The sequence below is a fragment of the Aythya ferina genome (genome assembly GCF_964211825.1).
Source record: "Aythya ferina genome assembly, chromosome: 4".
NCBI lineage: Eukaryota > Metazoa > Chordata > Aves > Anseriformes > Anatidae > Aythya > Aythya ferina.
The window spans coordinates 30,530,523-30,556,685 of record NC_140300.1 but is presented as its reverse complement, the minus strand read 5'-3'; the positions used below and the strand labels follow the sequence as shown (position 1 = coordinate 30,556,685).

At 42.8% G+C, this 26,163-nt stretch overlaps 1 protein-coding gene across 2 annotated transcripts in view; it reads right to left on the bottom strand.

Annotated features, from left to right (window-relative positions):
- Positions 1-25,497, bottom strand: part of BMP2K (BMP2 inducible kinase) — a 64,037-nt gene extending 38,540 nt beyond the window's left edge. Inside the window, exons 1-3 of one of the 2 annotated variants that reach the window (XM_084516548.1) lie at positions 25,227-25,497; positions 2,588-2,706; positions 1,351-1,456 (exon numbers count right to left, since the gene is read on the bottom strand). In XM_084516548.1, coding sequence (XP_084372674.1) covers positions 1,351-1,456; positions 2,588-2,706; positions 25,227-25,431 — 430 coding nt within the window. In that variant the 5' untranslated portion in view covers positions 25,432-25,497. The remainder of the gene's footprint in view (positions 1-1,350; positions 1,457-2,587; positions 2,707-25,226) is intronic. The other variant, XM_084516547.1, reaches the window with a different exon arrangement.
- Between the last annotated feature and the right edge of the window lie 666 nt (positions 25,498-26,163).

Below are 26,163 nucleotides of genomic sequence, written 5' to 3'. Positions count from 1 at the left end.
CATGCAAAAAGCCAACAAATAAGATGCAACACAGTTTTCCAGTGTCACTGCTCTTTTTAAAGTTGTTTCCAAACTTTCACTCTTATATGGCCCTAGACAGAAAAATCTATGTCTCCAATAAAAAAATCTGACTGAAACTCTTCTAACAAATTGTTGCAGACAGAAGGAATCATCCATCACAAAGATGTTACCCCAAAAGTGCCTCTTGCATTTAGATCCACAGCCAACATGCTGTCAGCCAACTGAGTTCAAAGTGATTCATAATCTAGACAGCCTTCCTTTGTCTTACCGAGAGACTAAGGAGAAAAAGGGACCTGAATCCACCCTTAGAGAAAGACCTTACATAACCTCTTCAGAAGTTTCTTTTTAAGATTGGCAATCATTATTTCCCTGCTTCTTGAGGTAACTTCACAAGATCATACCGGTCTCTTCCTATCACAATACTCACTTAACACTAACAGATGAAGATCTATGGGGCATTGGAGAGTGTTGCTTCTATCCAAAGATGCTTTGAACAAGGAAAAACTAACAGTGCCCAGTCATCTGATGGTTTACATCCACGTGGCTTCAAAACAATGCAAGCAGAATTCAAACCCAGAAGCAAAGTGTAGGAGTGAGTTTGAACAGAAACTTTACGTGGCAATAAGCTATCCCTAACACAAAGCTCTTCTCTAATTTCTCTAACAATTCTAGGTAAGGAAAGAATGCCACTGATGCAGAGTCTAAAGAGAGCTCCCACACAGGACAGAGAAATTCACCCACGCAACTTCATGGCAGGTTTATTCCAACACACTTGTGAGGCTGGGGGGGAGGATAAGTCTATAACAACCTGGTTTTACATATTGTTTCAAACAACTACATTACGAACAAATAGGACAAAGGAATATTATTTTCATGCTCACAATCACCAATACTATGCTCATCTAAAACAAGTCACATGTCAAGTAAAAATAAAGAACCTTTAATATAGCGACTTGAAACAAAAAAATAGGTGAGAGAACAGTTGCCCAAAGTTTTCCAGTCTTTCCTATAAAACTATGTCCTACCTATATGTTTAACCAAACAGTAGAACAGAACTCTTTCAGTTTCTACTTACAGAAGTAGTTTCCCTGCTTCTAATTTTACTTAACAACTAAGCTGTGTGAAACTGGCTTTTGCATTTTCTCAGTGTTCAGCAATTCAATGCCTAACTACCGACACAAATGAGCAAAAACAACTACTGGATTCCAGCTTTGAGATACGCAGGCTATCCTTTTAAATTAAAGTAACGACACCACATCAAAATCCCAGGTGATCAAAAACAAATGCTTCTCTTGCATTCCCTCTGAAAACCAGAAAGCGGACTCTTACCTCGACAGTACTCCATGAGAATGAGTACCTCCCAAACATTATCACTTACACAGTTAACAGCACAATCCAAATAGCTGACAATGTTCTTGTGCCCAGATAACTCTTTCTGAAAAAGGAAATGCACATTACACTTGAGCGTAGAAAAGCGTTAGCAAATAGTACAAGCTCTCATTACAACCATTTATGATTTCCAAGTGAGCTCCTGCCCCCCACGCACTACTGTTTATCAAGTAGCAGAAATAGAACAGAAGCCCACCACTGCCAGCAGAGTTAGTGACTGTTTCATATCAAATACAATGCAACTATAATTCAATAAAGAGCGTTTATGTGCTATTTGTTCAACACTGCCAACACAAACTCGTGCACTCAGAAACATTACCAAGTAGTAATATCTATAGACTTGACATGTAGGAGGTACAGAAGAATTAGGCTAGTCATGCCCATCCTAAGGTAAATTCCCAATCTCAATATTCTAAACGAAGAATTGTCTACATTGAGGAACAGTCTTCTCAAGTTATTAAAAAACATATCTGGAAGAAGTCACAAATTATAGTCTGAAGAGCTACAAAGTTAAAACACAAGCAACTGCAGATGGCCCCAAGGAAAAAAAACAAACAAAAAAACAGCAAAACAACTTGAATAATTTTACATTGGAATTCAGGAAATGTATATTTCATATCTGACAATACCAGTGTTGTCAATTTCAACTCATACAAAAACTTAGAGTTAACATAAAAAGACCTCTTATATTAGATAATTAAATAGATGCTTCTGTGATGAAACATCTTTAAACTAGAAGTGTATGGAAATGGAGATAACTAGCCTTCGTAGTATCTGTCAAAAGGGACTAACTGATTTTCTCTTCCCCTGTCTTTATAAACCTAAGTGTGCCTGACAAAACCTTCTAGTTTCTCTTTATTTGCCGGTCATCAGCTTAAAAACAATTGAAGCCGTGACCACACACGTGAGTTCAAAGTTTCCAGCTACTGCCATACCAATGACCTCCGCAATGGATGCCAACTGTCAGAACAACATGCTTGTGCGTCCTGAAGATAGCCACCTGTGTGAGTAACCAGTGGTATCATTCAGGTCACAGAACTGTGCCCCACAGAGGGTTTGAGAATGTAAGTTATCACTACAGAAATGGCAGTTATTTGCATTTGTCATTAAAGACACGGTTGATGTCTGCATATTATAAATGAACACATTCTCAAGTTACAAATAATGCATTTCTTACCATAATTGTAATTTCTCTCTTGCATATGTTGAGGTCTGGCACATTATTAACATACATTCGTTTCAGTGCACAACGTATTCCACCATGGGCGCGTACCAGGAACACAGTTGAGAAGCCACCTGGAAAAAAGAATGACAAGCCAATGAAGCCACCCAATCTTTTATTAATCTTCTAAGACAACATTCCTACATGCTAAAAATCGATGAGGATGTATGTTGGTCAATGAGTGAGGAGTAACAAACACTACAATGTTAAGATTTGATAACTCCATCTGTTTCACCTACATTAAGTATTCTTGACAACAACATAAGTACCTTACAGTTCTGCTACAACATTAAGCAAAATGTATTTTAAAAGCATTTTCATATTCAAATAAATTTAAAAGACTAGCCTAAACTGTAGTTATTCGGGTATCAAACCTGAAGTATTTTCAGTCATTCAGAAACCTGAACTGAGTGAAGATACTCTCTGCTATCTTCAGTTTCTAAATCCTCTAGTATTTGATAAAGTTTAATATCCATTCCATAAACATACATTTTATTCTCTATATTTTAAAATAAAAGTAAGAAGTAAAAATAAGAATAAAGTCATTACAGATGTTCACTAAGTCATGTAACTCCTCAGCATAGACTGAAGACACTAAGATCCACCCTGGAATCACCGACGGTTCAAGCAGTCAACCCAAAAGTAGTTCTTTTTTATTTAAATCCACATTAAACAAGCAGTGAAGAGCTAAGCATGTTCCCACCACCAGTCCAGTCAGGAGCCTTCTCAGTCCAACAGCAGCACAAACCACAGGGCATTTACTTGAGCCCAGCTTCCCAGTGTTAGGTTCTTCCTTCTCTTCATCAGTAGAGAAGAATCATGCAAACAATAATTATACACAGAAGCAAAGTGAAATAACCTCACAAAGTACTTCCAAACATTCATGCAAGCCAAAGGGGAAAAAAAAATAAAAATAAAACCACTGTGTTCTTTTATCTGTCTTCTGTTCATCTTAAGTACAGCACAAGCCCTCCAGCAAATTACATGATCACCTCCTCAAGGCTTCTGCACGCGGCTTTCCCATAGATTTAAGCAACCTGCCTCACAGAAGAGCTCATGTCAACCTGTACTTTCCTTAATTGAGTGCTGTCTGATGGTAAGCCAACTATTACCATGAGAACTTTTAACTTGTGCAAAAACTAAGATATACACTCAGGACAGAAATATGCAAATTAAAGCGATTAACTACTCTGATAATCGGGTAGCCAATGGAAATGCATACGCTTCAAGTTTCCTGATAGCATCTGCAAGCAGCATTTGTCAAGTATCAAGCCCATCATTTGACACAGGCTTTGTGTGCTTGAGCAAATGTGCACATTAGAATTCATGACTGAAGAAGCTAAGTTTTATCAGGATGCTTTCTTCGAGATTATTATTATTTTTTTAATTTAATTGCTCACTTAGCTAAGTGAGATGCTATGCTGTCAAAACAGAATTGCTGCCAATTTTAATACAGCAGCCTAAATTCTCCCATTTATTATGCTCAAGCTAAAGCTAGTTTACATAGTGAACATTAACAGGTGCCCTTAGGTTACTCAAGGTCTAAAGCTAAACTCCAGCTGGGGCTGAAGTGATCTTCCAGGGTTCCCCTGCTACCAGCCTGGGGAATAGCATTAACCAACACGCATGCCATGGTTATTGGAAAATTTTCGTACTATCCTCTATCAAAAAAGAAGACTTCAAGCACAAATACTTGAACAACAGTATAAAACAATACTCTGGTAAAGCACAAAATTCTAACCATTGGAAAACAAACATTTCTTGTTGTTGAAAGTTTTATAGCCTTTCTTAAGCTAGTTTTATAGGCTTAAAATTCTCTACAACTTGCAGTAAAGTAGTCAAGAATAAGTAAAAAACAAACAAACAAACAAAAAAAAAACAGTATAAAGTAGCGAAGAAAAACCTCAGGCAACTGCTCTTCTTGCCATTAGGTGGCAATATTAACTAATACTTCAACCCTGAAAGAGCCATAAAAGCAGAACTATTCCCCATTTTGCAAAGGAGTGGATACGTGACCTTGAATTGTTTTCCATTAGTAAATACTATCTCCAGTATAAAATGCCACTGGGCTCTCTGATAAATGGACCAATTCTGAACAAAGTATGAATAGGTATAGAAATTCTTATAGGAAAATTGTCACCAATATTCTGGCAATCTTTACCAAGCTCTGCCCTGAACTATTCCACTTTGAACATTTTTAAGGAGTTTCTATTATCAGACTTCTCACTGAAATTGCCCAAGCAAGCAAACATCAGTGCTGTAAACGTTCAAGAAAAAACCTCTCATTAAGCTGTTATCTGGAGGAGCCACGTACACGTCCTTGTCAGAAGCTACATGGAAACACAACCAGAAGTGATGAGTAGCTGCTTTGCCCTGAGACTTGAGATTGCAGACTGAACACAGGAGCTGGCATTTCACCAGCATTCTTAGAAAGTGGGGGGGGAAAAAAAAAAAGTCCTATTATCAGTAAAGGCAGAAAAACAACTCAATTTTCCATAACACAACATAACATATACAAAAAAAAAAAAAAAAAAGAAAATACACCATGACCATTCTGGTTCCCTTCTTCTCCTTTTAGAAATTAGAAATGCTTTTTTCCCCAAAAGTATTAACACATGCATCCACTTTATCATGTGCTGTAGTGATTGAACCTAAGTATCTCCATCTCTCTTCCCAATTTTGAGACTTGTAGCAGCTCAATCTCTTCCTGTCTTGTATTTCCATCAAACACAACCCAAACTGAAATGCACTAGTACACACTAGAGGCCAATTGCATTGCACAAGTCACTTTTCGTTAAAATACTTGCCTCAATGTCCTTTCTATAGCATCTACAGTTATATAAATCAGTAGAAACTTAGCACGACTAAAAACCTAGTGCTTTGAAAAATAAACTCGTTACAAAGCTCAGCAAGTTGAATGACATGTGTCTTTTTTGTCTTGAACAGTCATTTCTTGGATTTTCATCACCCTCTTCAGGGGATATCTTATTAAGAAGCAAACTAGCAATGTTTGAAACCACCTAAAATATTTTTAACAGCCAGATTTTCTGGTTTGTTTTTTCTTTCCTCTATGCATATTTAAGGTTTCACAAGTTTCAACTTTCCATTTATGCTTCACCACATCACATTCCTGAAACTCCAACCAGGAAGCAGTGTTGTTGTCAGAATTCAAAGCATCTTATTTGCTTACTCTAGTAAAAAGTAAGGCTGGAGAATCTTCCACTACCTTCATCATCTTTCAGGCTGCTGACAACAGTTTTATGAAGACAAGCTAAAAGAATATCCACAAAGATATTCTCAACAAAGTTATGCACTTTAGAAATACAGACAAGACTGAAAAAGGCGTTTTGTTGCTGTTGTTTGTTTTACATATTCAGCTAAAACATAAAAAAGCATCCCAAGCATCGTTCCCCCAACTGGTTAACCACCTAACTAAAAAGTCAAATCTCAGACAAACAGAGCAGTCCACCACCAACAGAAGGATTGCACATGCACAGGAGCTCCTTACACTCACAAGCACTGAACCAGAAGCAGTAGTTATAGTTACTACAGGCACTCACACAAAACCAGCAAGGGATAAACACTTTCCTTACAAATGCTTTAAAATCTGGCTGCTACTGAGAGATGGCTATGAGTTCTAATATTAATTTCTACTTCAATACAAATAAATACTCAAAAACTAGTATTTATAAAGCTGATGACTATATAAAAGCTTTTCTCAGATACAGTATTTACATACAATTCTTCTGTACTTTTCACTAACCTAAAATGAATGAAGAAATGTGGGAAGTAATGGACATTTTTCTCATCTGTCCCATCAGGACGATTAGGCACCTAATGTCTCTAATAACTAAATATAGTATTGAGTCTATAAAAAGAGAAATTCTGAAAACCTAGCCCTCAGAGCTGTGAGCCCTGTGATGGGTTGTAAGGCCAGCATCACTGCCTACATTAAGGCACAGTTCCAGAACTGACTTTTTGGTGATTATGTCAAGTTGTTCTTAATGAAGCTGAAACAGCTAAAGGACAGTTTATTTCTACTTCGAAGCAAGTTTGCAAGTTCTGCTTTCAGCTTTGCATGACCTTGCCCTGCAAAGCTGGATAAACAGGTTCAAGTGCAAATTATTTTCCAGTGACCAATCTACCCAGACATATGCTAACCCCTTTTAAAAAACAAAACCCCCCAAAACCTGGCAGCAAAATGGCTAACCAGCCACATGATAGTATTCTTTAAAATAACAGCTCAGGCTTTCTTGCATTTCAGATAAGCTAGCATAAGACAATAAAATAATTTAGGTGCATTTGTTTGTGCTGTGAATTAACTACTCATGCCTTCAGCATTACCTGAGCTAACACACTCAATCACTTGACTCCTGGATCCCTCGGTCAACATGTCTGCTCTCCAATTCTGTCGCTAGCAGCCACCTACATTTCACCAGTATCTACCAAAAGCAGGTTAACTTGCCACCAGAGATGCCCTCCTTCAGAAGTTACATGCCTCCTGGAACTGCAGAGCCTTCTGAGCCCTATGGTTTGGAAGCCCTATGAGCAAACAGGACCCATTTTAGGGGCTACCAAACTACACAGAATATGGGGTAAGACCAGTCCCCTTCCAAGCAGGGCACAAATGCCCTGCGAGCAGGCTCCAAGCAAGAAAAAATAAAACTTTCTTGCAAATCCATGCCCAAGGACAGCAGTAAGGCCTTGTTCAATGTTCCAAGCACATAGTAAGTGTTAGTAAAAAACAGATCTTTGCCAGGGAAAAAAAAAAAAATCACTAAAGAACAAAACAACAACCAGCACCCACCAATATCACAGTCACCACCATCAACAACAACAAAAACAACCCGGAGCTCTATAACCTTCTGCAAGTGCAACAGACACTGAACCCAGTGCCCAGAAAAACAGGACACAAAGCACAAATTAAAATATAAGGACTCCTTTTCCACAAAAGCAGCATGAAGTAATGAAAGGTCAGCTCTTAACATCCACATGCACATTTGCGTGGAGCAGTGGGAAGGGCCCTTTTTTGCTATGCGTGTAGGAGCACACTGACAACGCTATTTTACCAGAAATTTTGAAGCAACCCTGTCCTGTGACAGAAGAACCACGTCAAAAGCTCTTCCTCGCTGCTCAGTTTGATCCCACCCTCACCATATTTAAAATAAACCCAGCACATCATTGGAGTTCAGAGAACTTCTGTGACCCTGACAGGCTGCTGCTGCCCCACGCAGGCTCCTTCTCCATCCAGCTCAATTTCTGCTCTCCCCACGTTCTGCTGCCATGCACATTTCCCTGGCATCCGATTAGGATAACCACAGGGCACTTCTTGCAAGTATCAGGAACTCCCTCCTTCCTGCAACAAACGAAGTCCTTCCCCTGCAGGAGCACCATCTCCAGGTAGCAGACGCGGAGGTACCAGGCATGCTTTTTGGAGCAGCAGACTAGAAGCAAACGCAAGAAGTACTTTAGTTTATGCAGAGAACACTGTTTAGTTCTTGAAGCTAACAAAATTTATGTCTATTTCTGAAAGAGAAACCTCTAAAATAGCACAGAACTCAAACTTTGGGAATTTTTTCTATCAGACTCCAAACACTTGGTGTTTGTTGAGAAGCTACATGGTAACACAACCTTGTCCTGCAGTTTGCCGGCCTTACGAGGAATTTTTGCTCAAGAACACACTTCTTTTTCCACAACCTCCACAGGGCAAGGTAGCTGCTGAACAAAGCTCTGCACTGCTGCACGAGCCGCCGAAGGGACTTCCCATCCCACAATCTTTCCATTCTCCAGCAATGCGATGAGAACTGCGGCGGTGGCTGGGATACACCTCCACGTGCTCTCAGACAGTAAGCTGAACATCGTCCAGCTTTCACCAGCCCTGCCCACTGCCACCATCCTCCTGACCCCGCTGCAGGCCCTGACCCCGCAGGAAGGTGTCACAAGGACTGTCTCACTGCGGGGGCTGCATGGCCACCAACTGAAGTCACCTGCGCACGCCCGCTTGCTGAAAGCACTGTCAAGGGGCCTACCTGGTGAATACAGCCAGTAGCAAATGACACTCTTCCTATGCACGTATTTGCATATGTAAGTATTTATATACACACATTTGTGTATGTATATGTGCATATATATTCCTAGGAAAACATGTTCCACAAGTCTCAGTCAAAAGCACAAGGCTCTGAGATGCAGCTCCAGCTGGAAGAGCACTTGATGGATGTTGCCTGCAAGCTCAAGAGCTCAACACTCCCAAAATCAAGAGCTCAAATTGCTCCCTCCACTTAAAACAATCCTTTTCTTCTACACACATTTTGGAGTTCAATATTTCTCCACTTCGCATGGACACCACATTCAAAGGGACATTCTCTTGTTCCTTTTTCCACTGCCCACACAAATTCCCTCTGTGCAATACCCTCTGAATATCACAGGTAGTTTCCACAAGAAGCGCTGCTTTCTTCAAACCACCATCTGTTCTTCGGGCAGCACTGCAAAAATAGCAGCTGTGCATTACCAAGCAGGCTGCCTGGGACAACCCCACAGGACATTCCCTTGCACCCCGCTACCAGCAGACCCACTGTGTGTACCTCACCCCAAACTGTGGTGTTAGCCCTGCCTCGGAGCCGGCACTCCCAGGTTTCATTTCTCTCACCACCAACTACACTCCAACTGGGCAAAGGGCTTTGAGTTGAGCAGCCAACAGAGTACACCTGAAGCTACGATAGCATCCTAAGAAAGATGAAAAGAGCTCTGCTGAAGTTTTCTGCTAAAAGCTTTCTTATTCTCTAATACCTATGCACCAAATAAGTCTAGGTGCTAACCCCAGAAAAATAACTTCTGGTGTTCTTACTGGAAACGGAAAAGCAGATGAAATGACAAAGTGAAGCAAGCATGCCAAATGTACAAAGAACTTCTACTTTTTACACCTTTTAAAAAATAAAGAGATGAACTGATATGAGCCGTCATAACCAAAACCCACAGATGCTCATGCTTCAAACAGGTACTAGGACTTGTTTGTTTGTTTGTTTTCCTAATCACCAAGCAGCAGTAAAGCCTTATGCCCAGCAAAGTTCTCATACTCACAGACTTCGACATCTCATTTATACTTTCTCTTAATGGCAAGGATCATAAAGGCTTGTTACCATGCAAAAAAATTAACTCTATGCAAATTTAAATGCTACACAACAAGCTATAGCAAAATGCCCAGAAGTCACAAAAGATCCCCTCAGTGCACACCAAAGAATAAGAAAGAAAGCAAAAAGGGTGGAATGCAGAGGAACATCAACAAGACTGGTCCCAGATAGGGATATTTTTCTTCTTTTAAATCCCAAGAAACGTTCCTATGGCACTGACCTGAGCAATTTTTTTCTCGTGTTGCTGACATTACTACTCAGTTAAGCATCGAAAAGCCGTAACAGTAATTTTTAGCCACCACCACTGCCTTCACTCCTGGTGTGTAAGGACAATGAAGGATGTCTGAATCAGTTGAATCAACTGAAAACAAACTGCAACTGTGTGGGCAAAGTTTTCTCAAATTTGGAAATCCTACCCTTTTTAAAACCTCCACTTTCTTCCCCTTCCATTAAGCAACATCATTCTCTCAAGAAGAAATCATTTAAGCAAAACGAGTCTAAGGCAAGTGTATGTTTGCATGAGAAAGAAACTAAGACACTGTTAATTGGCCTTTTAATAAGCAAGCCTCCTCAGAGCCCAGTAGATGTCATTTTTCTGGCTGCACCTGGCAGCGTGACGTCTTCGTGAGAATGTCCAGGAGAGCAACTTGGAACGAGTCCTCTCCTACACAAAGACTTCCTCCAGACATCTACTCCACCAACCTAGTACTAACTGTATTAAAATGTGTTTAGTTTGATGAGGTGACAAGGACTTCAGATTATTCTTTTTCTGTTTTGAACAAACCTGCTCTAGTTAGCTCAAGTCCCACAGCTCTCTGCTGGATTGTCAACTATGCCTGCTGCAGACAACTTCCCAATTTAAGCACTAACGTTCAAGTTCTAGATTTAAGCACATTTTATCTGACAGCTGGCTGACTGAGATACTCCAGCTTTGATCTAGCCTACAGCAAAGGGAACAAAGCTCAGCACTCCGCATTAAAGATGATCATGCTGCTCATCTGAAACGCTTCTCAGAGTATCCAGGTGACTTGCTATCTATCCAGTCGACTGCTTTAATGAGGACACTGTTTCTGTGCTGTCATCTGACTGCCTCAGCTATTTTTCTAGAGGGGATAAAAAAAAAAAAAAGAAACAGTTACCTAACATAGAAGATTTTGTAAATTATTTTAATTGAACACAATTACCAAAACAGAAGTACTTACATTTCCTATAATACTCTGTCAAGTTTAAGAAAAATGTAACCACAGAAAATAACTCGCTAAACTGAAGTTCCAAAAAAAAAAAAAAAAAAAAAAAAAAAAAAAAAAGGCAAGCACATGATTCATCACGCAAGTAACACACCACCTTGTTCACCCGAGACAAAACATATTTCTTTGGGCAAACCCCCTGCCCACTCTACTTCTTACTCTCATTACAAGAAATGCAAAAAAATCTCTCTATGCTTCAACTATGAATTAGTCACAAGCACTCTGCTCCTTTCATAATACCATTATCACCTCCTCTTCCTATTCACTGAAGGAAAATGAATACATTTATGCCTGTATTTAACAGATCCTCATATTTAAGACAACAAATGCTTGCTCTCCTGTTAGTAAAGAAGAGTTCTGTTAGTAAAGAAGAGAGCACAGAACATGACAAGACCACCAACAGTGCAGTTAATTGCTTGTGAAGATATAAATGTTAACCTCTTTTCAGCTACAGATTCTGAAATCACACTGAAATAAAAACAGCTTGACAGTGTTAAATGGCTCCATTATCTATACCAAGAGAAACTGAAAGTAGGAAATAAGAGTAAGATTTGGCAACAAGTCACGACCCATTGAGTTTCATTCATTTCAAAAGTCGGCCTTTACAGCTCTTGGGCTACTTTCAATATTATTTTCTTATCAAAACCAAAAGTAAGCTAAACATAACAAAGGTAGAAGTACTGTAGGGGTCATAGATTTGTGTAGTTTTTTTTCCCCTTCTTACAAAAGATCAGGAGCTTTCCTCTCACAGAAATAATGCAAGTTTTTATGCTTAAATAGACAAATCCAGTCTGCTCCCAGCACGCATGGGGACCAGGAAAAACCTCAGCACAATGCAGAGATAACTGAGAAGGCTCAGCTATTTTATGCAGTTTTGTATACTAAGAAAGTACAAAGGTTTATTTATAGGCACATCACTAAAAAAAAAGCCCATTTTCAGTTTGGTATCTTTTAGTTCAGTGTTCATAGGACCAGCTTCCATCCAGGGAACAAGGCTATCTTCAAATGATGCAAGGATCTTCGTGTCATTTTTACTTTTGAGATGCAGTAAAGCAACCACTCCATTTAGTCTCCTCAAACACTTTCCTACTTTGCAAATGCACTTTTTGCACATCCCGATACGCTTAAATAAGCAAATAACCCCTTTACAGATCAGGTTAGCATTTTAAAGCAAGTTTGCACAAGCCTACAAAGTTTTGTCAAGTACTGCTGTTGAATTTCTCATCCACAGTGCACTGCATTACTCATAATTGCATCTTCTATCAGGTTTGCATTTTTAGAATCTCCCCAACTGGTGTAAACCAGCTCTGGAATAAAAAATATAGAAGTTCAAGCAACACAATCCAAGTTTCTGAAGCCAAGAAACACTTGTCACCAGTGACAGCCATTTGCAGGAGCAAGATTTTTCTTCAAGATATAAAACCTGGTGTCATCGATGCTTCCCTTTCCAAGCAGTAAGCTTAAAGAACAAATATAAACCCACACAACAGAACACTATTAAATAACCTGAACTGTGTTTTATTTGTTCAAGGTCAAGACTGTTGACTAAACATTTATATAAGGGATTATGCTAACTGTGTAATCTAGGCCATTAGAATTAATTCAATTCCCTTTCACGGTGCCAGTAAACCTCAAGTCGCTCGAACCTCAGCAGCCTAGACATATCCTGTTACTCAAGATGTAACCAAGGTGATGCCTTTGGGCAGGATGTGCTTCCTGTCCAACTACTCACAACAAGGCATCAGAAGGTCTCCAAGACATTGATTAAATAATAATCTATAACTAGCAACTGCTACCACTATAAAAATGTCTTGGAACAGCACCTGTCTCCCTGCCTCCTCCACACACAGAAAGTGTTTCCCCCATTGCTCCTGACTTGGTTTGCTCACTGAATTCAGCTCCATCTCTCGTTACTCTAAACTGGAGGCTGAGCGAGTCTGAAAAGCAGGACGAAGATATCTGTGAATATAGAGTTGACAGGAAAATGAAATTACTCATTCTACAACACTGCGGCTATGATCAATAGAACCCATGAATTACATTCATTTTACAGATTGATTTCAAGTGTCATTTGCTAAGCTTTTTTAATGCACAGAAGTGTTGGTTTAAATTGATTTGAATTCCAAAATAATAAACAAGCATTTGAGTAAACTACAGATAGCAAATGCTTAAATTAGTGGGTACGGATACATTACGTATCTAGTGCATAACCACCCTCACTCTTTGGGAACTAAGTTCTGTTTTCATACCTCATGTTTTAACACCTAATTAAAAACCCTTCTCCAACAAGCTCATGTTCAGTCCGTAGCTCGTCTTTCCTTTTTCCTTGAAACCACTACTTCAACTGTGATTTTAACATGCAAGCGGAGAAAAACAGGGCAGAGTAAGTCAGAGAACGGACCTGTAACCACACGTGAGCAGCTCGCCCCCTGAACACCACAGAGCTACCGTGCCACAGAAATGAGGCGAAGCACGAGGCGCAGGGCTGCAGCAGCACAGCTAGATCTGCAGCACGTGGACATGCGCCACCGCTGGCTGCAACAGAAATAAAGGAGTCACTAGGCTGTGCAGAGATCAGCTAAGCAATTCAGGACGCTACAAGCATCTCAGACTAAGGCAGATGTCATATGATGACTCTCCGGTTTACTATTTTTTCCTATAGTGTCATAAGTACACTAAACCAGCACAAGGAAATTCAGACCTCCTTGCTGCTAGGAGGGGTCTACATACAGCCTCGCACCCATTTTACATCTCAGTCTAACCACCACTGCACTCATTGACCGTCCTTCATCCATAAGCACAGACTAACCAGGTGAAATATTAAGAACACCTGATAGAAATATTTAAATCTATCAGTATTATGGTTGCCTGTCAATAGCAGTATGCATTTCAGCTCTCAGCACATCAGGGCCGTGGACACAGACATCATTGGATTATGAGGACAGGGGACCAACAAAGTTCCTTGACAGCACACTGCCTGGGATTTGGGATGCTTATGCCAAGAAATGCAATTCCGAGGTACTTTGGGTAATGCTTTTCCTTGTCACCTGCACAGGGCAGGCAGTTCTTCAAGCTCTATCCGGTACGTGCTATATATCTTTGAACACCCTAATTTGTGTACAAAACATCTCGTTATTGACACTGCTATCTGAAGTCTTTTACACCACTTTTATGCTTGGGGATCGTTCTGCAACAATACTTCCCAACCCCACGCCGTGACATTTGATGATTTAGGAAGAGGCACTGAAACTCCCAGATAGTAGGAGCAGCTGCATCGTTTTAAACCGTCTATGCTACTATGGCTGAGTTCTGACCACCAGAGACAAAATTATCAAAAGCTTTTAACATCTCTCATTTACCTCCTGTGTTTCAAGGGACAGTCAGTCAACAGCAGTAACTCTGAACAAGGCAGTTATTCATTAAACAGCCCAGCCTGGAAGCTTGCATGCTTTGGGTTAGTTCCTAAAGATGGAAACTCTACGACCAATCCACTGTCTACACCCAAACATGTCCTTCAACGTAATGTCCTCTTACAAATGCAGCTCTATAATCCAGTATCAGTTTAACAGCACAATAAGTGAAAACAAGGGAGTAAATCAGGCTGATGGAGACAACCCGGGCACATCCGAAGAAAGCACTAAGCTTTTGGGAAGGTAATACTGCAAATTTAAACCAAGATTCATGGACCTTCACCAAAGCAGATGCAACGCAAGTGTTTTTGTTTTGTTGAGCTTTTGTATGGCTATTTGGGTTTTGTTTGTTGGTTTTTACAACTGCCATAATCATATAAATTCTTCTGCCTTCTGAGGTTTAATGAACCTCTGGATGTCTCATTCAGAGAAAAATTAATGATCTCCCTGCTGTGTCATGAATTCTTATGAAGCCAAGCGACAGCTCATCTAAACTGAACTGAAGGTCTCTTCTACAGACACAGACTAAGCTACTGAGCTATATGAAGACAACAGGGCTCCAGAGGATGAAATTAGATTTTTTTTTTTTTTCTAAGAAAGCTTGATTTTCTGCATATCATGCACAGAACAGGTCCCATGTCCAGCACAGCCATGATGAAAGTCATTCACAGTTGTATTTTTCTCACACAATACAAGTTACAATCAAGTCAGGCCCCTACACAATTGCGTCACTGAGATAATTCAGTGCCTTATATTCTTTAATGATCTATTTTTTACTGTGAGACACAAAGTTCAAAACCACAACACTAAGAAATGGCCTTCTCCTGTGTTTACATCACCGCCATCCAAATGAGCACTTGGCTCTGTCCAAACTCAAATAGCACAGGCCAACCTTGTGTGCATTTAGCAGTTACATTAAGACGAGATCCAAGTTTCATCTGTCCATAGCTTGTCTCTCCAAAGAAACACACATTTAATGTAGTGTCATGCAAGTCTTTTTGTAACTATCCAAAAACTAAAGTGGTTTAGCAACTGTCTTTGTAAATAACGTCAGATGCAGTTTTTCAACCTGAAGGAATTGCAAAACCATATGAACTTGCCTTATTTATCATTGACTTCTGGAACTATTCTTTCTTATATGAAATGCAGCAAAATGCTGCAAGAATGGTTCATTAGACAAGATTCACAGACAGAAATCACAGTCCAAACAACCAGTAAAAACAACGAGAAAAGGTGAAATGAGTCAAGTACAAGAATTAAACCAAGAATCAGACCAATCCTCTAAGTACACATCTCTTCAGGGCTTGTGTATTAAAGTTTCAAGGCAGCACATGAACAAATCCATCCATTAAAGAAAGTAATCTGCAAGTTTAGAAGGAAGACCAACATTTGTATCATTTGGAATAAAAGCTCCTGAAGTCCTAGAACATCACAGTTGCCTTCATCATTCTGTATACGGCACTCGAGGTGTATTAACGTGTTACAGAAGCAATGAGGAAGAACCCCTCACGGAGCTGGGAAGTTCCAAACCCTGCCCTCAGCTCTTGTACAGACTTGTTTTCACCCCTGGGCAAGTCTCTCCATCTTCTTTCGTTTCCCCATCTGCAGGGTGATGACTTTCCCTAAGGGGATGTGATGTTCTTCAGATCAATACCAGCTTTGACACCTCAGAAAGAGACAGACCAAAAAAAAGGACAGAAGGTTTTGACTCTCACAAGATTCTACATAATCATTTCTTCAGTGTTTTCACCATTTGCATCAGGAGTAGCAGTGCGGACAGAACAAGAATCAAGGCTAAAACAGCTAGCTTTCCAGCCATATCTAGAAGTAAAAAATAACCGACCTAGAGAACTGTGAGCAAGGGAAGCATCAGAGGAGATGAAGGGAAAGGTTACCACCTTCGTAACCAGCAGACAAACACTCGGGAGACTGAAATCCATTCACAAGACAGTCAGGAAAGCAGATGAGGAATTCATCCTCCTTCCTTGTCAGCAGCTAGACAATGATGATGAGAAAAAACAGAACCTAGCACTTCAAGAGAACAGGGATCTCACTGCATAACGTCTTAGGCCAGAGAGGAAAATCCAGGACAAATACACATCTACTGCAGAAAAAAAAAATCATGCTAGAGAGGACGCAAACTGCTGTTTAATATCACTGGGATATGGAAAACAGCCTCAGACTTCCAGCTTACGGTACTGGAAAAGGGCAAGTATTCCAAATATTTCAGGAAGCAGCTGTTCTTCTACTACATTAACAGCTTCTAAGCTAAACCCATAAAAACACCTGAGAAGAAACCTCCATTCCAAAACAGATGTCAGCATTTTCTGAGGAAAAAGACAGCATCCTAAGCAAACCAGTTAAGACGAGGTGACTGACCGGGCCTACCGTCCTGGTGAGTCCCCATTGCAAAATCTATTTTGTTTCCTGGAGCCACCTGCAATCTGACACACTTGCACTTGGTATTTTGGCAGGTGCGACGCATTCATAGTGTCACTTAGCACTCCTCACAAACTGCAGCTCTTTCTGCTGTGGTAGCCTACTTACCTGTAGTATTATGGAGGCAGAACAGAGCTACAAGAAAATAAATATAGCCTAAGGTTAAGAAATCAAACAGTTTCAAGAACGAGGACTTAAAAACAATGCTTGTAGAACGAGAGACAAGAAATACCTAAACGATTTTATCAAACCTTGTTCCTGTCAGCCCAAAGTGTAATTAATTTAGCAGAGCACAAGACGTTCACCTGACATTATGTTTGCACACATTCACAGCTAAAACAAATAAACATCTACAGCCAGAAAGATATCAAAGTCCACACCATTAACATCTGTATATATTAAAGCATGTTCACGTTCTTCATGCTAAAGGAAAGGGAGACCCACTGAGCTGCTAGGCTGAGACCAAGTCCCATCTCTGGCATTTACTTGTGCTCTCCACACAGGAAAACTGTACAAATACCTCCCTATGGGTAACATTCTAGCTAATGACTGACTGTTCTGATATTACAGCGACAAAAACCTGTGACAGAAATAAACATACCCTTCCCAGAATCACTAGTTTGGGGTTAACACCCATCTGGAAACTAATTCTACTTTTATTAGCTAGCAAAGCTTTCATTTTCTACGTTGACATACAAAATACTGACATCTAAAACAAAACAAAAAAAAACCTTCAGAGAATCAACAAAAAATGCATACCCAAAATAAGATCATGCTCAGATTCTTTTAAAGCCAGGCCAAGTCTTTAATCGATAAAGCCAATGTATCTTCTGTTACTGCATGCTGCTTCACCCTTTAAGGGTGTGCAGGAGATAAACAGCAAAAATCAAAACCTGCACACGCACCCCCCGTTATGACTACTGCACCATTAACATGTTTTATCAAAACACATACGCCGGGTAAGAAGCAATTAGAAGGCACACGCGTTTGATCTCTCTTGTCAAAGTCTGGCAAAGGAAAGACAGCTTGAGACCGTGCCTCGTATTAACACGATGCTGCTCCAAACCAAGTTGCTCTTCCTGTACGACAATCTGACTCTTGGCTGCTGTCCCAACAACTGAGCTCAGAACTACCAGATTCCAAAGGACTTGCTCAGTATTTAACTGCTTCTGGGCCCCCAAAAGTTAAACTGATAACGTCCTTCTAAAAGAAAAAGGAACAATTATTTGCCGCCAGTACAGGCATAACGCTGCATGTCCACATACAGCACAGTGCTGGAATGAGTATCCTTAAGGGATTCAAAGAGCAGTAACTTGACAACAAGAAGAGTGTTAGACCACGTGTTGGTGAATGCTGAACTGGCTCTGGGCTGCACAACAGATCCCTTTGTCAGGCTACACACATTTCTTAACCAGTTGTGCGAATTTCTGCATCTCTGTACAAGAGGCACGTGACAGCTCTGGGGGGCAGACGAGCCACAGCAGGGGCTGAACACTGCAAACGCACGGCTCTTCTCCTGCAGTACCCAGCAAGTTCAGTCAGTACACTAGCTACCTGACAGTGCGACCAAAGCTTGTTAAAGCATTACTTTGTGCACTATGTTATGTGAAACAGTATTTTTACCTGCACGTCGATGCAAGACAAGGATCACAACCAACATCCAAACTAATTCCTGGTTTGGCCTCTCTTACTACAGAGAATACAGCTACAAACTGTAAAAGGCAAAACAATGCTCTTGTTTCAGATTGTTATCTGCCTGCAGTAGGCTTGAAAAGACTGAGAAAAAAAAAACACCAAGCACTAAAGCACAGCTTCCCAATCTTTCATTAGAGATCAAAACCTCACTCAGCATCTCACCACCTGCTACACTGGAAATACGGCAGCCATGCTTGTTACTGGGACTGTGTCAGAGCTCTGTACATGTTTTTTCTATGCTCTCAGCAAAAATTAGTCGGACCCTTTCAAGTCTTCATACTGCTTTTTCCCCCCTTTATACCTTCTGAACTTAAACAAACCATTTCTGCTACTCAAATATTAGCAAAGCAGAACTGTGTTTGAGACAGAATGAGTAACAGGTATGACCTTTAAGATGATGTGTGAACATAGATTCAGTGATATTATACTCTGAAAAGTCAACGTGACCGATCCCAGCTCCAACTCCACAAGTTAGATTATGAGCTGGAAGGCTGTCTGGAAATGTATCTGAACAACTGAACTGGGTTCCTACGGAAAATAAAATAGTTACTGCAAGGAGTGGCAATTCACAAGCTACACAAACACTGAGCAAATGAAGAAAACCAGTAATTACAGTTTCAGCTTGCAGCACATGAGATTGCCATGTCACACAGTCATGAGAGAAGTGACACTGCCACAGCTGCCTTCACAACACCTGCCACACAAATCATCTTCCATGCTGCAGAATCAGGATCTCAGAGTCAAGAATTTGGTCCACACTGCTTTTAATCACTTTCAAGCACTCCAGTTAACAGATTCATTGCAAGGGCACTTCTCCTGTTTGCCTCTTCAGAAGAAACAAGAACAAACAAGCCAAATCTTCCCAAGAGTGAAGGCAGTGCTTGCTGTACATCAGGACACTTAAGAATTTACAGCAACTTCCTGAACTGCACATGCCCAACATCTTACTATAAAAACCTAAAAAATCAGGGTAAGTGAAATAGGGCTTAACAAAACAGAAGGGCGAGAAAAAAATCAAAAGGGCACATTAGAAAGTTTGTCTATTCAGATTACTAATTCAAGTGCTATTGCTAATACACATAAGACAGATAAACTTTAAAGACGATCCTAATTTGGGAACCAATTTTGAAGAACTTAGAATGCCTCCTCTCTGGGCATTAGGCAATTCAAACTTCACCACCACTGCGATGCCAGTCGAATCTCAAGATTCCCCTTCTTCCTTAGACAAACTATTTGGGAAAAACAAACAAACAAACATTCCAATAAATGACATTTGCAGTTAAAAAAAAAAAAAAAGTCTTAGTACTTGGCCAGGACAATATAAAAATAAAAGACCAACTAAATAACCTATGCCATCAAGTACTTGCAAGGACCACATGTTCAGTTTAAACAGGATGGTTCAGCTTGCACGCTCATTCCTTCAGGAGTTTATCAGTAATGACTCCAAGAGATTGCAGCGTGAGAAGGATTATATAAGAAAGGAGAATGAGTTTCCAGTTTCATGGAGGGATACTTGAGCTTTTCACTCGTCCTCTCTAAATAGAGATGCCTCTTCAGAGAAATCAATGCTTTAACCATCATATTAAATAACTGAAGCAAACACTCTGTGTAATACAAACACTTACCCATTTGAGATACTTTTTCCCCAGCCTGTCTGGTCCCAGATATAATGTCACTCAAACACAGAAGCTCCCTGTGAGATAGCACTCACAGGCACTCCAAAAGCACAAAAATACAGCTCCACACTCACCGTTTTATCAGCCAGAAAAACAAAAAACAGAGTAACTGCTTCTCCTCTTCTTCCCACATACCATAAGGCAAAGGAAATACAGAAAGTTACAGCAGAAGGGCGCTGATACAGCACATATAACTTCTCCTGCCCAAAGGATCAAGGCATATAAGAGCTGGAGGGCAGCCTACCGCTCTTCCCAAACACCACAATGATGCCCACCACTTCCCCACCAGCCTGGGTACCTGTGGAAGCAGCTGTACGTGCCACTGCCTACCTTCTTCTACCTCAGTCACTAATATTTCTGCTTCTAGCAGGGCTTCTAGCTTAACGAACAAGGAGAGGCTGTTCCTGCTGCTTTGGTGGAATACTTCCAAAGGGACAAATGCTTCATGCCTAAAGGGAAAACGGGCTACTGCCTGACATTAAATTGCCCCATTTCTCTGTTGGGCTAAATATATCTTAATTAAGAAATCGGAAAGAGTCCACACGTGCTATTAATTGTCCTGGACAGTAGGAGAACCACCAGCCTGAAAAAGACATTGAAACTGTGGTGCTTGAAATACCAGTTCAAGACACGTGAGACACTAAATGACAGTTTATGAGCTATACTACAGAAAGAGGAAAAAAAAGCTAAACAGAAGGTTTTTTGTTGTTTTTTTCATTCCTTTTTTTTTTCTTTTAAGAAAAATCACACATCTCATGATTGCACTAATCCATTCTAGATAAGAAATGCAATGGAAGCAGGATGGCGAGCATCTTTCTATGCCAATACAAGAGCTTTCAAACTATGCCAGCCAGCACTGTTCAGGACTACAGGTTTGGACTCTATTGCACATCACAGGTACAGCCTTGGGCACCTCTTTACCCCATGGACCCCCTTTCCCCTCCTTTTTTTTTAATTTTTATTTTTTAACACCAAAAGTAACTTTGCTTGCTTTATCTGCACTCAGTAAAACACACCAACATACTGAATTTCCACACACTTACCATGCCTTCCTTTGCCTGCTAACTCTGACGGACAAAGACAAGCTCAAACCTGAAAAAGGCTTTATTTACTCAGTGTAAGCACCTCTAAGACCTACCAAGATATCGAGACAATAACAGAACTGAACTGTAGTTTAAAAATACCTTCCAATGCCAACACTTACAGTCTCCAGGAAAATTAGTTTAATGCAGTTCAATAATAAATTTCTGTTTAAGTCAATGCAAACAGTGAAGTAGGTTTACCCTCGTGTAAAGCCACAACTTCTCCTCCTCCTTCCGTAAACTAAAAACACTTTGGCAAGTGTATGGGGTTTACACAGCAAGGTTTTGATGGTGGTGAGGGGCCACGGGGGTGCCTTCTGTGAGCAGAGCCCAGCAGCTGCCTCATGTCAGAGCAGAGCCAGCTCCAGCCGGCTCCAAAGGGGACCCGCTGCTGGCCAGAGCGACGCTGGCTGGGCCTCTGGGAGAGCAGATTGAATAAAGGGGAAAAATAAAACTGCTGTGCCACAGCAGCTGGGAGAGAGGGGTGGGAAACGCGAGAGAAGCTGCCCTGCTGACACCAAGGCCAGCGCAGAGGAGCTCCAGGCATGGAGCAGAAGTTCCCCTGAGGCCTGTGGAGAGGCCCCTGGTGGAGCAGGGGGTCTGGGGGGATCCCGTGCTGGAGCAGTTTGCTCCTGGGGGGTGGACCCTGTGGTACGGAGCTGTGTGGGAGCAGTTCCTGAAGCAGTTCCTGTGGGCAGCCCCCCAGGCTCAGTTTGGGAGGGACCCCACGGGGAGCAGGGGCAGAGAAGGACCGTGAGGGAGCGGCAGAGAGGAACAACGACGGAGGACTGAACACAGAGCCCCCCTTCCCCTGCGCGGCTCGGGGGGAGGAGGTGGAAGACAGCGGATGGGAGAAGGTGTTTTTAGTTTGCTTTTAGTCCTCCTACTGCTAGTAACCAGCAGTAAATTACATTAATCTCCCTATGCTGAGTCTGTTTTGGCTGTGACAGTAATTGCTGAGTGATCTCCCTGTCCTTATCTCAACCCTTGAGCCCTTTCCATCGTATTTTCTCCCCTTTCCCTTTGAAGAATGGGAGTGCAAGCACAGTTGTGGCCAAGTTTGGCTGCCCGGCAGCTTATTGCTTGCTGTTACTTTCCTTTTCACTCTTCACAACATACACTATTTTGCATTTGTTTTTTAAGATGGATTTAAAAGGACATTTCATAATTTTCACATCCAGTCTGCTGCAATTACTGAGCTAGAAAGCCTTTTTCAGTATTAGAGCTACCACAACTAACTTTAGTGTCCCCAGGACATCATCCGTAACTTCAGAGAGACAGACTTCACCATATTTGTGTCAGATTTAATTTTCCAAACTTCTGCTTCACTGCACAAACCCTCGTACAACAAAACAGATATAAAGAAGGCCTTCGCTCTGCCTGGATCCTTCGTTCTTCACAGTCCCACCGTCCCCTCGCTGCTTCTGTCTCACCCTTTGAAATGGATAGATAGCAACTCATTTCGTCCATCAAAGCTTAACCCAAATGTATTGTTTTTCCTCATCTCTGAATAACAAACCTCAGAAACAAACACCCCCATCCAACAACACACCGAGCCTCGGGGTATGAAAGATAAGAACCCATCAAAAACCAGCTTTGTTTAACACAGAAAAAAACAATCTAAGAGCCTTCTAACCGCAGCACTTCAACCTTTATACCTACTTTACTACCCAAGTTTACAGCTGCTTTAGATAGTACTACGTCCATTATATATGCAAAAGCATTATGTTATAACGTGACGTAGCTTGGCCTTTAAGCACTGCAATAAAAACGATACTGTCAAAGGCTAGAGAAGTGTTTCAAGGGCAGCATCCGTATCAACACAGGAAATCTACCAAAGATTCATTAGTGCAGCCTAACAATGGATGTAGTTATGACTTGAGCCTTTTGGCATCGCTGCTGCAACTTGCTCTAGTTATAGGAAGCCTTCGGCACTTGCAAAGCCAAGACCTAGCTTTCTAAGACAATTCAGATGTAAAGTTTAGAAGGGGGGGGGGAACACTTTGAACCTGACAGGCATATGCTATTAGTCCTAACAGCTAGTAAAAAAGCCTGTCTATGCCATACCACTGCTAACCGAGCCTTATCCATCTGTTTCTGAAACAGGCTAGTTGTTAAGTTGGTTACATTCATTAACTTATTACCAGCTTCTTGTTACACGACCTAAAACTCCACTCTGAGCCTCTTAAAGTAACTTGTAAATGGTATTTCATCAGCACTGAATAACTGGAGCTACCTGGCAAGGCTAAGCAGCTCAGTAAAACTGGGTTTCAGCAGAATAAAACCAACACTTTATATGCACAGGGATTAGGAAAAAAAAAAGTCATTGCTCCCTCCCCTCAAGGCGGGGGGATTATAAAGCAGAGAATTTATAAAGAGTGTTAATTCTTAATACTAGATGTTAATATTACCGTACAACACCACTAACAAACGAGCACTTACTATTAATTGTTACCCCATCGAGGGAAAAACAGCCTGTCAGGAAGTAATTCCTAGACACAAGGAAACTTCTCCATCCACCAGCTCTTGCGACAGGTTGGGAGCAGCAGAGCCGGACCAGAGCTTTGTCACGGGCACCTCCTCAGCAGGCGCACCCGTGCTCCACACACACGCAGTTAACCTAACCCAGCCCCTCCCCGGCCACCACATGGGATGCAGCAGCTCCCTTGCTTCTGCCCTGCTTCCTTAACCTTGTCAGTAGGCCACCTGTTGTTTCATTCTCTTCTAAAGCTTTATAGGGTCCTCCCTACTGCCAAATAGCTCTGGCGTTGGCTTTGAAGACTTTTCTCTAGATGCAACAGATTTACGCTGTCCCGACTCTTATCACTTCTAGTCCTAGTCATCTGCACTTAAGGCATCACATGAAAGCTGTAAAAAAACTTGCTATTTCTGTCTATTAAGAAAGAACGCAAATTTGCACAACACTCAACTACTTAAACACATCCTCCCCCTGCCCTCGTGCCTGTTAAGGGCTATGAATTTGTCGCTGCAATCTGTAGGATTGGAAAAATAGGAATCTACAACTCCTCAAACAGCATTTCACGAGAAAAGTTTTAATGAGACGGTGAACTGAACAAAGCACTGTGCTATTTTTCTGGTTTCTGTGTGTGTGCCTCCTCAATTTGTTCAGGACCTCATTTCCTTTTTTTTTTTTTTTTTTTTCTTTTTAAGAAGCCTCTGCGCTGCAAGCAGCCCTGTGCAGAGGAAGCACTTTCTGTGAGGCTGTGGTGACTCCAAAGCAACTCCCAGGAACGACTCCTCTTGTCTTTTGGGGCAACCACGGCCACGGGAGGCAATGCCCTAACCTCACATTGATAAGTCAGGTGCAGAACACTGTACTTAGCCTAAGTGTTAAACACCAACTCCGCCGTACTAAAACTTTCTCAGGACGGCAGCAATAACCTACCTCCCGCCACCACATCTTCTACTTCCAACACTCACGCTACCAGCACGCAGTTGTTAAAACCTCATCCTGGGGACACCGCCAGCACCATCCCCAGCACCCGGGGCAGCGGGGCTGCGGAGCCCAGCACCTCCCCAGCGCCTGGGACCAGCCTGGAGCCTGCTGCCCTGGGACACGAGCCGTGGTGCCAGCAGCACCTACAGCCACCGGCAGCGTGTCAGGACCCACGGCCAGGCCGGCGGCCGTGCAGGCGAGCTGGGTGGGGGGCTCAGGGGGCTGCCACCCCCCCAGACCCTGCTTGGGAGCAACCACGAGCTGCTGGCGCTGCCAGCTGATGCCTGACCCTGCTGAAAACCTACCGGCGAGGGGTTGATTATTCACTATTGATTATTAATTCTTAATTATCATGATCATTTTGTCTCTTTCGGGGCTGCCAAACGCCCTCCACACGCTTCCACCACCCCAACCCCTAAACGGCGCCCCCCGGGGTCCCGTCCCCGTGTCCCCGCCGTTACCCTCTGCCAGCAGCTCCTCGGCCGTGACCTGGTAGCGCCCCACGGCGAACACCTTCCCCAGGGCGGCCCCGCTGCCCCCGCCGCCGCCGCCGCCCGCCGAGCCGCCGCCCGCCGCCCCGCAGCCTCCACCGCCGCCACCGCCTCCTCCTCCTCCGCCGCCGCCGCTGCCGCCCTCCGCCTTGGGCATGCGGGAGAACTTCTTCATGGCGAGCGGCGCCGGGAGCCCCCGGCAGGCACGGAGCGGAGCGGCCGCTGCCCGGCGGCTGCGGCAGGGGGGGGGCGGCCCCGCCCCCGCGGGGACCGGGACGGGACCGGGCGGGGAGGGAGGGAGGGGAGGGAGGTGCGCGGGGGGGGGGGGGTCCCGCGAGCGCCGCCAGCAGCCGCCCCGCCGGTGCGCGGCGCCACCGCGCATGCGCCGGCCGCCCCTCCCTCCCCGTTCCACCCGACCCGTCCCTCCCTCCTCCGGCGGGCGGCCGGAAGTGAGGTGCGCGGCCCGCCCGCCGCGGGCACGTGCGGCGGGGAGGGGGCGGGGTGAGGGGCGTCGCGCGCTCGCCGCCTCGCGCCGGCCGTTAACGGTCGCTGCGGCGCCTGAGGTGATTGCGCTGTTCCCCCCCCCCTCCCGAAGAACCACGGGGGGGGAAATAAAAGCGGCTCGGAGCGCCCTGCTAAGGGCACCGCTTGGCTCACTACTCTCCCCCGGCTGTATTCTGCTGCCTGTGAGGGAGTTACGTGAGAAAAAAAGGAGGCAGAAAGGGTAAAATGCCTCTGTTGGGCTTCCACCCACAGCGAGGTGCAGTGACTGACAGGAAACAGTGAAAAGGGGGATCCAGACAGGAAAAGGTGAGCTCTCAGTTTCCTGCTGTGAAATACAGGTCCTTCGACACCTTCCCTGCAGACACTGATAAGGGAAAGGTGGGAAGGTATCAGCTCAAGCAGC